An 11,608-nucleotide genomic window follows, 5' to 3' on the forward strand; every position below is an offset into this window, starting at 1 on the left:
GCACTGAGCTGAGAGGGAAGACTTGTCACGAATAGATGGAGCCTCGATTCTTAGTGCCAGGAGGAGGAGGAACAACAGAATAGTTACGTGGAGATGGAAGTACTGGAAGTTGGCAAGCAGTGCCAGAAAGGAGGCTGCAGTGGAGGGACACAGAGCACAGGTAGCAGACCAGGTTTATTTCCCATGATACCCCCTAATATAACACTCTCTTCTAATGATACCCTCAGTATAACATTCTTCATCAAGTGTCTGTACGAGCTTGCTGGTTTACCTAGGTTAACTCATAGGGATGAATACTGCAAGCTCCTCAAGCCTTACAACATAGAAGTGATAGGAAATGGGGATTCACTGCAAGTTGGAACATTTTGGCTATGGAGCTGAAACTTCAGCTTGCTCTTCCCTCCTGTAGTGGATACAAAGAACTAACAAACAGCTGCTAGATTTATCCAGTCCAGATTTGGCAGGGTTTTTCTGCCATTTAACTTCAGGTCAAGCTCTGCATGTGAGCCTGTGGGCTTGACCTACTGGCTCCCAGTGCTGTCTCTGCTAAAGCTCAAAGGTCTCTGTGGTTCTGTACTAATACTGCTGTACACATCTGGTTCCCTTTAGGCCTTAGGAGCTGTCATGCTGCTGTAAGAGAGGGTGAGAGGCAGAGGGGACTCTGCCAGAATCCCAACCTGTGTTACATGGAGTTAATGGGCTGGTAGGAGGGTACAGGTAACCATTTCTTCCTAATGAGGGAAAGAACCCACAGCTGGCACTGTCAGACCAGTGCTGGTGCCACCTCTGTGGGGATTCCTTGCCAGCAGGGGCCCTGGGTGCAGTGTCCTCTGGTTGAAGGAATAACCTTTCCATTCACTGCTGTGTGCCTGGTTCAAAATGTAGCCTGCTGTAGAACCAAGCCAGGATGGCAGACTGGACTCAGAACAGCCACTGCATCACTCCATTACCTGAGGTGATGTTAAACCACTCCGACCCCAGCAGTGCACCAAGGGCTGCATCTGACCTTTATGTTTGCTGTTGCTGCAGCTTCAATCATTGCAGAGATCTTCTGGAGGGGGTTTTGCATCCTGCTGAAGGAGACGGCGTTTGGCTGGGTAAGAAACTCCATCTTTATTTAACACAGCTTGGCCTGCAAACATCCAGCATGTTATCTTACAAAGCTGCCAAGGGACAAATAAGGCTGTATGTGATGGACAATAGTAGTGCCTGAGTTAGGGTGTGTATCTAAAGCCCAACATGCAGCACCTGCAGGCCTGTGACTGCTCCCATCTTACAGAATACCTTCTGCAGAGGTGAGAGGAATCACTGTGCTGTACTGAGCCTGTGTGAAAGCCTGAAACAGATGGGCTCCCGCTTGCAGAATGCTCAGCATTGAAGTATAGGTGAGCTGTTCAGTTCTTAGTGCTTCTGCTCTGCATTTCTATGAGGTAAGAGCTACCAGCTGCATTTCTGCCTTATTCACCTGGACGAGGCACAGCGACTGCCTCAGATCTCTGATGCTGAGTGAGGGAACCCGCTTCTTTTATATGATGATGGTGTGTGCTGGTCTTCCTTCCTTGCTGAAGGCTGAGCTCCTGCCTGAGCACAGTTCTGTGCAGCTGATCTCCAGGGGCAGTGAGGCTTTTATTGCACCAACTGTAGCAGCTGATGCAAGATCCTTTTCTGTCCGTAGCGCACGTGCAAAGCTTGCTGCTCCCTTCGACTCAGCTTCTCATAAACCTCTTTATTGAGCAAGTCCTCCTCCGCTCTCAGGTCTGACCTGTACGACTCCAAGGTCAGCAGCACGCTGTCGTAAAGCAGCATCTTACAAGGGGCTTTCAGTTTGGACAGAGCTGCATTGGAAAGGGTTGAGTTTTCCTCTTCCTCACTGTCGTCCTCCCAGCCGTCTTGTTCCTTGTACTCCTTGAACTCCTCTTCTGACATGCACAGCACCTGCAGTGACCCAACCACAGACAGCTCAGGGGCAGCGTGAGCACCTCAGGCTTTCTTCCCTACAGCAGCACAGTGTGGGCTGCATGGGGCAGGTGAGTTAAGCTGCAGTACAGTCTGTGCCCTTTCTTGTGCAGCTCTTTAAGCAGCAGGTCACCACTTGCACTGCTCACCTTTAGGGTCACAGACAGCTCCTCCTCTGTGAGCACTTCATCCCATCCCAGCACGAAGGCGCCTTCCTCCCCCACCATCTCCAGCTGGCACAAGAAGTCCCACTGCTCTGCCACCAGCTGCTGCTGCGCTTTGCTTTTGGCACCTGTTTTGAAGACAGCAGAGCTGCAAACCCAACTCAGTTTGCAGATGGCACAAGGGGAAACAAGAAGCAGAAAGCCATAGCGTAACCCCAGCACTTACAGTGCCACGGAGCAGCCTCAATTCCCCTCACCCTGAGCCCCATTTCAATACATCACTGCTTAACAGGAGCGACCCCTGCCCCATCCTTTCCCACTCACGCTGCATTGCTGCCTTCCGCACCGTCACCATCTGGATGTCGGCCGTGTCGTTGGTGTTGCCTGGATATGGCTCTGCGAAGCCGTACATGTGCAGGAGCTGCCAGTTGGCCATCTGCCCGTACGTGTTGAAGATCTCCTGCCCTTTGCTGATGGGTTGCGTTGTGACCATCCGCAAACACTTCTGTAAGCAGAGAGAGGAGAGGCTCCGAGAGCTGTGTATGGCACACGGAACAGCTCCCTGTGAATAAGATCCAGGCCCGCTTGGTTGGCAGCGCTGCAGGGAAGGGGCACAGGGCATTGGCACTCACAGGAGCGTATTCCAGGCTGGCGTTATGGTTGGCCACGTGATTCAAAATATCAGCTACAGGCACCATCATGGGAGGGTTGGGGCCCTTCTCATCTTCATCTTCCTCCTCCAAAGGCTCCTGAAAGCTACAAGGGACGTGAAGACAATTGTGTTTTATACCTTGCAGTACAGGGCGAGCACTCTTTAATCACACAGCCTGTAATTGCTCACTGCTCTCTTCTCCCTTTGCTCATCTTCCCTCCATCAGAGCATCCCCTCACTGCTCACCTGTAAGCCATGACAAACGCCACCAGCTGCTTGTACAGCTCCAGCGTGTGCAGCTTAGGGTCAAAGACATCAGGGTGGGACTTCATGAAGGGCAGGATGATGGAGCTGTACTCCAGCTGGATGTTGGCCAGGTCCTTGGCCACCGCCTCGGGGATGCCGGTGCCCTGCAGGAGCCTGGTTCGCTCTTCTTCTGGCCTGTTTAAACACAACCAGCAGCTCTGATCTCTCCATCTGCCCCAGGAAGGAGGGGCTGAACTCCTTCTAAGGGCTTTCCCCTCACCAGAACATGGGGTGCTCCAGGCTGCCGAAGTCCTGCCACAGGTCGAAGTACGGCCGCCATCGGGAGCTGCTGGTGGTGAACTCGTGCATTAGGGCCAGCAGTAGCGGCACCCACCCGGACTGGCTCTGCAGGGACTCGTGGGCTGCGCGACCGGAGGGACAGAGCACATCAAACACCGACACACACCGGGACACGCGCTGTCCTCTGCCGCAGCCCCGCTCGTACACAGCGCAGCGCACCCAGCGCCGTTCCCCGCTGCTGTCAGCCCACGTTCCCCGCCGTTCCGTTCCCCGCCGTTCCGTTCCCCGCCGTTCCGTTCCCCGCCGTTCTCACCGTGGCTCAGCAGGTCCCCGATCCCGCAGTTGTGCTGTGACAGCATCGCGCTGCGCGGCACGTTGAACAGCAGCTCCCCCGGCTCCAGGTCGGCGGCGGCCAGCAGCCCGTATCCCGACACGGTGCCCCGCCGGCTGATGGACACCTGCGGGACGGACCCGCTCAGCACCGCCGTGTGCCCGCTATGAGGCCGTGGGGCCGCCCCGCGGTGCCGCTCACCTTGTGGCTCAGCTCCACTCCCGCCGCTTCGCACCACGCCACGAAGGCCGCGATGGGATCCGGCCCCGCCGCCCGGCGCCGCTTGGCCGGGGCCGCCATGGCCGCACGTGGGCCAACAGCACTTCCGGGTGGCGCTAAGCCCCGCCCCTCTGCGGACGGTGGCCGCGGGGGGACAAAAAGATTCGGCGGGGACGGACGCGCGTCCGGTGGCGGCGCGGGGTCCTGCCCCGGCCCGTGAGCCTGGATAGCTCAGCTGGGAGAGCATCAGACTTTTAATCTGAGGGTCCAGGGTTCGAGCCCCTGTTCAGGCGCCGCCTTATCCTTTATTTATCCTGTATTTATCCTTTATTTATCCTTTATTTATCCTGTATTTATCCCTTATTTATCCTGTATTTATCCTTTATTTATCCTGTATTTATCCCTTATTTATCCTTTATTTATCCTTTATTTATCCTGTATTTATCCCTTATTTATCCTGTATTTATCCTTTATTTATCCTGTATTTATCCCTTATTTATCCTTTATTTATCCTGTATTTATCCTGTATTTATCCCTTATTTATCCTGTATTTATCCTGTATTTATCCCTTATCCCCGTCCCGCAGCCCCGGATCAGACGCAGCCGTGGAACCAAAGCGCGTTTTATTGCACCCACCAACTCACTCCCGTTCCCGGCCGCTCCGTGGGGCGGCCCCGCCTCGAGCTTCATTTCTTGCCAGCAAGAAAACAAAGAGGTAATAAATGGGAAATAGGTAATAGATAGGAAATAACAGGTAATAGATAGGAAATAACAGGTAATAGATGGGCAGCGCGTGGGGTGCGGGCAGGGCAGGGTCACGGTGCAGCTGGGACGCGCGTGGTGGCCCCGGGGGCTGCGGCCCGTCCGTGTCGGTCCATTAAAACAGACTATTTATAAAAGTCAGTTCCTGGCAGTGACAAACACCGTCCGTGCGTTAAATGACGTGGCAGCAGCTGAACTGGCCGATGGGCAGCAGACCGTCCTTGGGCCCGGGGCGGATCTTGAAGGCCAACGCTTTCTCGCACAGCGGGATCTGCAGCAGCCGCTCCCTCAGGCCGCTCTTGCCTTTACCCGGGTCCGCCTTTATCACGTTCTCCCCGTCGCTTTCCCCCGCTCCCCCGCTCTGCTCCCCCGCCCTTTCCTTCCCCTGTTCTCTGTTCGCCGTGTGCCCCGTTCCCCCGCTTCCCCCCGGTTCCCCCGCTCTCCCCGTCCCGTCCCCCCGCAGCCCCGCGGCTCCTCGTGCTCCGCCGCCCCCCCGTCCCCCCGCCCACCCCCCCGGCTCCCCCCGGTGCGGCCCCCGCCGGGCCCCGGCTCGGAGGAAATCCCTCATCTGCTCCTGGTTCAGGGAGCTGCTCTTCCTCTCCACGGCTCCGGGCCTGCACTCCTCCTCTTCCTCCTCCTCCTCCTCCTCGCAGATCTGCTGCAGGGCCGGGCTGCTCTTGGTGATGGCCGTGTCGATGGTGGGGGCCTTCAGCAGCACACGCGGGGTCACACGGGCACGGCCGCCATCCCCAGTGCTGGGCTGGGAGCTGCCAGGGCCCAGAGCTGCGGGCTGACGGACCCCAGCGCTGAGCGCGTCCGACGGGCCGGTCCTGGGGAAGGGCAGCGCCGTGAGCAGCCGGTAACGGGGCTGCGTGGGGCTGGGGGGCGGGATGGCGCTGACCTGCCGTGTGTCTGCCGGGCCAGCTCCTGGAGGCGGCTCTGCGCCTCCTGCTTCTCCCGCAGCATCCTCTCGGCCAGCAGGAAGTAGGTGGCCGTGATGTGGTTGTAGCGATCGGCCTCCAGCGCCCTGCGGGACGGGAACCATCAGCACCCGACGGCCGCGATCGCATCGGCACCGCCAGCCCCTCCTCCCCCAGAGCCCGGCCCCGCTGCTCACTCCTGGATGGTGTCCCGGTCTGCGATGTGCCCGCAGCTCATGGCCTGGATGATGATCTCGTGCTCCTCCTGGGACACCCGTTTGTGCGAGGTGAGGGGCAGCAAACAGCGGCTGGCGGGGGACGGATCCACCCCCTGCAGCCACGCGTGGGCCTCGATCTGCTCCAGGGACGCTCGCTGCCGGGGGTCCCGCTGCAGCATCCTGGAGATGAGGCTGAACAGGGAAGGGAGGGACAGCGCGATGAGCCCCAGCCCCGCAGGGCTCCCACGGGGCTCCCATGGGGATGGGACGGCACGGAGAGCTGCCTACTGACTCTGAGCACTGCGCGGAGACGTGTGGCGGCACCGTGTAGCGGCAGTCCATGATCATGGTGAGCGTCTCGCTGTCGTTGGCCTCCTGGAAGGGGGGCTGCCCGCACACCAGCATGTACAGGATGACCCCCAGGCTCCAGATGTCTGCGGGAGGAAAACACCGTTCAGTAAAGCCCTGAGGAGCCCAAAGCGCCGCAGTCACAGCTGCCACCCCATAGGAAGGATGCCTCATCTCCACGTGCCTCCTTGTGACCACACACAGCCCCGCGTGCAGCTCCCTCCTGGCAGCCCACAGACCGATCCTGTTCCTATTGCAGCAGCGCTCACATTTCGGATGCTGAGCACAGACTCTCCCTCAACACCTTCAGCTCCTTTAAGTGCCTGCGCACTTTAACATCTCCCATCCATGCCGGTTTCCTTGCTCGAGTTGCTCTTGCAGAGCCACGTATCCGTGTTCCCATCACCCCTCCGAGCCCCGGCAGCTCAGCTTAAAACCCTTCCCCTCACTCTGTTAAAACCAGGCCGTGTCAGTGCAGCCCTGTGCTCTGCCCAGCTCCCCATAGTGCTGGCTGGGCTCCCAGCCCTTTTCCTGCCGTGGCTCAAAGCAGCGGCAGGAAGCGCCCAGAGGAAACTCAGAGCTGGAGGCGGCTGCACCCTGAGCAGGTTTCCTTCCACCTCCCACTGCTGCCAGGGCTGAGCTGAGCATCCCCAGTGTGGGGTCAGTCCCACAGGGCTCTGAGGATGAGGAACACCACAAAGAGAAACCCATGTTAACACTGAGAGCGTATGGGAGGCCCTTACCCACAGCCGGAGCATCGTACTCGTCCCCAAGCAGGATCTCTGGTGCTGAATACGCCAAGGAGCCGCAGCTGGTGGTCAGCATCTTGCCGGGCTGGAAGCGGTTGCTGAAGCCAAAGTCCGTCAGCTTGACCAGCCCCTGCTCCTGGAAGAACACCACGTTCTCGGGCTTGAGGTCCCTGTGCACCACGTGCAGCTTGTGGCAGTAGGAGATGGCGTGGACGATCTGAGCGAAGTAATGCTTGGCGCGGGGCTCGGCCAGGCCGCCCTCGTGCCTCATGATGTGGTCGAACATGTCCCCGCCGTCACCCAGCTCCAGGATGAGGTAGAGCTTGGCGTGGGTGTCGATCACCTCGTAGAGACGCACCACGTTGGGGTGCTGCACCAGCTTCATGCAGCGCACCTCCTGCAGCAGCTGCCCCGCCGCCTCGCCGGCCAGTTTGCTCTTATCGATCACCTTGACGGCCACGCGCTGCCCGGTGAAGACGTGTCTCGCCAGCTTCACCACGGCAAAGTGCCCCTTGCCCAGCGTGCGCTCCAGGTCGTACAGCCCCGCGATCTTGCCCTCGGCCATGGTGATGGCTGGGGACGGGCATCGGGAGCTGCGGGATGGAGGGTGCTGAGCGAGGGCACCCTGCCTGCTGAGCACCACAACACCTTCATCCCTCGGTGCCCCAGCAGCCCAGTGCACCAGGACCTCGGCACCGTGGGCAGCCCAACGCGCTCACCCCCAGGGACCCCATAACCCCACACCCCAATATCCACCCCAATGGCGCCTCAGCATCACGGGCACCTCAGCCCCCCATGAGCCCAGGCAGCACAGTGCTGTGGTCCTCAGCACCAACCAACCCTGAGCTCCCCGACAGCACTCCAGCACCCCAACCTCCTGACCCCCGGCACCCCTATATCCCCCACCCCTATATCCCCACCTCCAGCACCCCAAAACAACCACAGCTATCCCAACCTACAGCACCCCAGCGCCCCCCAACTTCCCAGCACCCCAACACAACCACCTCCCCCCCCCGACCCCAAATACCCCCAACCGCTCCCAAACCCCACCCCCCCCCCCAGCCCTCAGCCCCCCCCACGTACCCCCGAGGGTCCCGCACTCACCGCACGGCGGAGCTGGGGGCCGCGGGGCTGCGGCGTCCCGGTGCGCCCGCCCCGCTGACGTCAGTGTGCTCCGGGCCGCAGCCTTAAAGGGCCCCGTCTCCTCCCGCACCCCCGCCCCGCAGCCGGGCCGAGGCCGGGCGCAGCTCATTGCACCCAGCTCCCACGTGAGGCCGAGGGAGGGCGCGGGGCTGCGGACACGTGCGGGATGGGCTCGATGCAGCCGCTGTGTTCCTGGAAGCGATGCGGGCTGCTCATTTAGCTCGTTACCTGCCCGGGGCCGCTCGTTAAGCACGAGATGCTCCCGCAGATTAAAAAGCTCTCAGCGCTCGGCGATGTTAATGCCTTCCCAGAAGCCCCGCAGCCCGTAATGAGCCCCGCTCCGGGCTGGGGGCACGGGAATGGGGTCTGCGTCCAGACTGGGTGTCGTGCATGGGGACAAAGCTGGGTGTAAGGGGTGGGCACCCCAAGTGGGTGTGAGCTATAGGGCACCCCAAGTGGGTGTGTGATGTGGGCATCCCAGCTGGGGGCAGGACACGGGGATCCGAGCTGGGTGTGGGGCTGCAGGAGGAGCCATGTGAGCAGGGCGGGTGCAGAGGTGCCTCCTCCAGCCCTACCTGGTCCCGTGGCTGTGGGGCTGACTGCGGCTCCCTTTGGGTTTAGGTGTGCTGCTGGAGCACCAAGTAGCCGAAGGAAGCACAGCTGTGTGCAGCTCATCCTTCCTGCTGGGTGCAGCTGAGGCCGGGATGCTGAGCGCTCTGAGGCTGCAGGAGCTGGAAAGGAGGAGTGAAGACACAGTCAGCACCTGGAGGATGTGGGGCTGGGTGGTGGGAGCTGTGATGGGCTCTGGGCTGTGGCTGGTGCCATATGAGGAAGGGGATGGGGCTGATGTTGGGCCAGAAGCAGGTGATGATACATTGCTGGTGTGGGAAACAGGAGGAAGCTGCGTGTCCATCACCAACACAGGGACAGCATCGCTGCGTGGGCTCGCTTGGATTTGGGGCTGAGTGGGCACCACTCTTAGCACAGCAGCACTCCATCCCACCCACGCCCCGCTGGTGCTTTGCCATCCAGACAAAGCCCCGTCTGCAGCAGAGCAGAGCCCACCTACCTGCCGCTCAGCGGGGTCATGTGGCTGAAGCACTTAATTAACCAGGAGCCGATATAAGTTCCCGGCGAGATGTGGGGAGGGAGGACATCGAGGCAGAGCGACTCCGAGCGAGCCCTGCAGAGCAGCACCTGCAGCCCCACAACAAACACAGGTCAGTGGGTCTGAAGGGAAGGGGCTGTGGGGCGGGGATGGGGGTGGGGAGCATTTGGGGTGCCCCATTGGGTGTCCATGGGTGGCAGTGTGGGGTTAAGAAGCTCCGGGCTCCCCTGTGAGCAGGGAAAGGAGGCTGCAAACAGCTCTAGGGAGCACCAAGCAGAAGACAGCCGGGCTGACAATGACCACTTACCCTCTGTGCACGTTGCCCCAGGACCATGCTGAACGCGCTGCTGCTGTGCTACGGGCTGCTGCAGGGCATCCAGGCCATCCTCACCTCGGACCTCAGCCACAGCCCCCTGCAGAAGATGAGCACTGGGCTGGAGGAGGCAGACAGAGCAGCCCGCTACCCCAGCCTGCTGCACAACGCCAAGGAGCTGTCAGCAGAGCTTGATGGTGAGTCCCACAGCCCCCGCTGGGACAGCCAGCTCCCCAGCACTAAGCAGGCAGCCCCTGCTCAGCCCACAGTGCCCACCTCTGTTTCACAGGAGCTCTTCCCAGGCTGGATTTGGATCAGATGGCCCTGGAGGTGCAAGGTGATGGTGACCTGCAGAATAGCGGTGTGCTGGAACCACAGGTAACACACCAAGAGCTGGTGTATTCCTAAGGACACCCCAAACAGGGCTGCTCTGTGCCACGGGGTGGTTTGGAACCAACACTTCATGGGATGCTGTGCAGGAATGGAGCATCCCATTGCGCCCCTCTGTTTGGGGCTGGCCTCCAGGGATGCTGCTGCAGGGGCTGGGAGCTGAGCTGGTTGGAGCTGAGCTGGTTGGAGGCAGGCAAGGTTTCCCTGCTTCATTTCCTATGGGAACCCAACCTTCCCACCACACGTTTCCAGTAATGACAAGTGGGTGTGAAACATCCTCTTTGGAGATTGCTCCAGCCAGATCAATTGTTTGGTTGGAAATCAGAGGAGACCTTGAGGACACTTGCAGCCAAAGGGAATAGGAACAGTGAATCAAAAGTTGCAGGGTCCTCTGGGAGGAAACACCTACCTCCCTTCCTCTTGCAGTGCGTAGGCAACCTGCTCCTGCTGTCCCTGCAAAGGACCAGGCTTCCACCTCCAGGGGCAGATGGAGACCAGAGGGGTTGGATGGATGAGCCACCGAAGTGCTGCAGGGCATGGGGGATATCCCACGATGAGAGGTCAGGGTTGAGAATCCCAAGCAGGTCTTTCACGGGTGATGCCATAGGTCCATTGTGCTCAGGGGTCAGTGAGTAAAGCATGAAGAGGAACTGGCATCACCGGGGTCCAGCTCCAAGCCCCAAGTAGGAGCGAGCTGAATTGTGGATATCTCAGATGATAACTGAGATGGAGGTGCCTCAGGCTCTGGGCTCTCTAACACAGTTCCTCTGCAGCAGGGTGGACCACAAGCCTCCTCTCCTCCTCTCCCTTACAGGCACTGTCTACAGCCCTGCAAGCTGCAGGCAGGGAGGAGCGGAGCTCCCCACGCCGCTGTGTCCGCCTCCTGGAGTCCTGCCTGGGCCACCAGATCCCCTGCTGTGACCCCTGTGCCACCTGCTACTGCCGGTTCTTCAACGCCTTCTGCTACTGCAGGAAGATCAGCACCACCTTCCCATGTGGCAAGAACTAGTGCCCGTGCCACAGGGCTGCCCGCTCGTCCCCACTGTGTCTCCCTCTGCGGCTCCAATAAAGCAGCAGATAGATAGCACTGCTGTTGCTGAGTGTGGGATATGGGCTGTGCTGGGCGCTGGGCTCTTGGGAACATATCATGGTGTGGTTGGGTCTATGGGGGTCACCGAGTGCCACCAGGCTCCCATAGGGCCACCTAGAGCTGTCGTAGAATCACAGCATGGCTGGGTTGGAAGGGACCTCAAAGCCCACCCAGCCCCAAGCCCTGCCATGGGCTGCCTGCCCCACAGCTCAGGCTGCCCAGGGCCCCTCCATGGCCTGGGGCACCTCCAGGGATGGGGCACCCACAGCTCTGGGCAGCAGTGCCAGCACCTCACTGCCCTCTGAGGGAAGGATTTCCTCCTGACACCTCATAGTTCCCCTCTGTTAGTTTAAAGCCATCTTCCCTTGTCCTATTACTATCAAACTGTGTTAAAAATAAGTCAGCCCCCTCCTGCTTCTAAGCTCCCTCAAGTACCAGAGTACAAGGTGCACCCACAGCCTTCTCTTCCACAGGCCAAACAAGCCCAGCTCCCTCAGTCTTTCCCCACAGCTCCCACCCTCTGGGCCTTCCCCCATCACCACAGGGTGTTACCCCACCCAAACAGCTCATACACTCTGAGATGGCAGTGAACACAGCTGGGGAGAGGGGCCACGATGGTGTGAAAAGCCTTAAAGTCACTCAGAGAGGGGCTGAAAAGCCTTAAAGTCAATCAGAGAGGGGCTGAAAAGCCTTAAAGTC

At 59.7% G+C, this 11,608-nt stretch overlaps 3 protein-coding genes and 1 non-coding gene across 5 annotated transcripts; 2 read left to right on the forward strand and 2 right to left on the reverse strand.

The window, feature by feature from the left end:
• Window positions 1–156: 156 nt before the first annotated feature.
• SETD6 (SET domain containing 6, protein lysine methyltransferase) lies at window positions 157–3,990 on the reverse strand. The gene is made up of 8 exons (XM_015873590.2): window positions 3,851–3,990; window positions 3,632–3,776; window positions 3,299–3,440; window positions 3,019–3,213; window positions 2,753–2,876; window positions 2,445–2,625; window positions 2,106–2,248; window positions 157–1,935 (listed from the first exon to the last, which is right to left on the reverse strand). Exons 1-8 carry the CDS (start codon window positions 3,947–3,949, stop codon window positions 1,627–1,629), a joined length of 1,338 nt encoding a protein of 445 aa, XP_015729076.1. The 5' UTR covers window positions 3,950–3,990; the 3' UTR covers window positions 157–1,626.
• A 98-nt stretch (window positions 3,991–4,088) lies between these two features.
• On the forward strand, window positions 4,089–4,161 carry TRNAK-UUU. The gene has a single exon. It is a non-coding gene; the product is annotated as a tRNA-Lys (tRNA).
• A 313-nt stretch (window positions 4,162–4,474) lies between these two features.
• On the reverse strand, window positions 4,475–8,059 carry LOC107319009 (SNF-related serine/threonine-protein kinase-like). Of its 2 annotated transcripts, none has more exons than XM_032447110.1 (6): window positions 7,970–8,059; window positions 6,860–7,458; window positions 6,061–6,202; window positions 5,748–5,960; window positions 5,532–5,657; window positions 4,475–5,460 (listed from the first exon to the last, which is right to left on the reverse strand). In XM_032447110.1, exons 2-6 carry the CDS (start codon window positions 7,428–7,430, stop codon window positions 4,803–4,805), a joined length of 1,710 nt encoding a protein of 569 aa, XP_032303001.1. In that variant the 5' UTR covers window positions 7,431–7,458; window positions 7,970–8,059; the 3' UTR covers window positions 4,475–4,802. The 2 variants fall into 2 exon arrangements, with proteins under 2 accessions (XP_032303001.1, XP_015728965.1); XM_015873479.2 differs by having other exon boundaries at window positions 7,949–8,022.
• Window positions 8,060–9,110: 1,051 nt separating this feature from the next.
• Window positions 9,111–10,906, forward strand: AGRP (agouti related neuropeptide). Its single transcript, XM_015873898.2, has 4 exons — window positions 9,111–9,228; window positions 9,445–9,626; window positions 9,719–9,807; window positions 10,634–10,906. Exons 2-4 carry the CDS (start codon window positions 9,449–9,451, stop codon window positions 10,826–10,828), a joined length of 462 nt encoding a protein of 153 aa, XP_015729384.1. The 5' UTR covers window positions 9,111–9,228; window positions 9,445–9,448; the 3' UTR covers window positions 10,829–10,906.
• Window positions 10,907–11,608: the final 702 nt, after the last annotated feature.

The sequence above is a fragment of the Coturnix japonica genome, chromosome 11, assembly GCF_001577835.2.
Source record: "Coturnix japonica isolate 7356 chromosome 11, Coturnix japonica 2.1, whole genome shotgun sequence".
In the NCBI taxonomy this organism is placed as follows: Eukaryota; Metazoa; Chordata; class Aves; order Galliformes; family Phasianidae; genus Coturnix; species Coturnix japonica.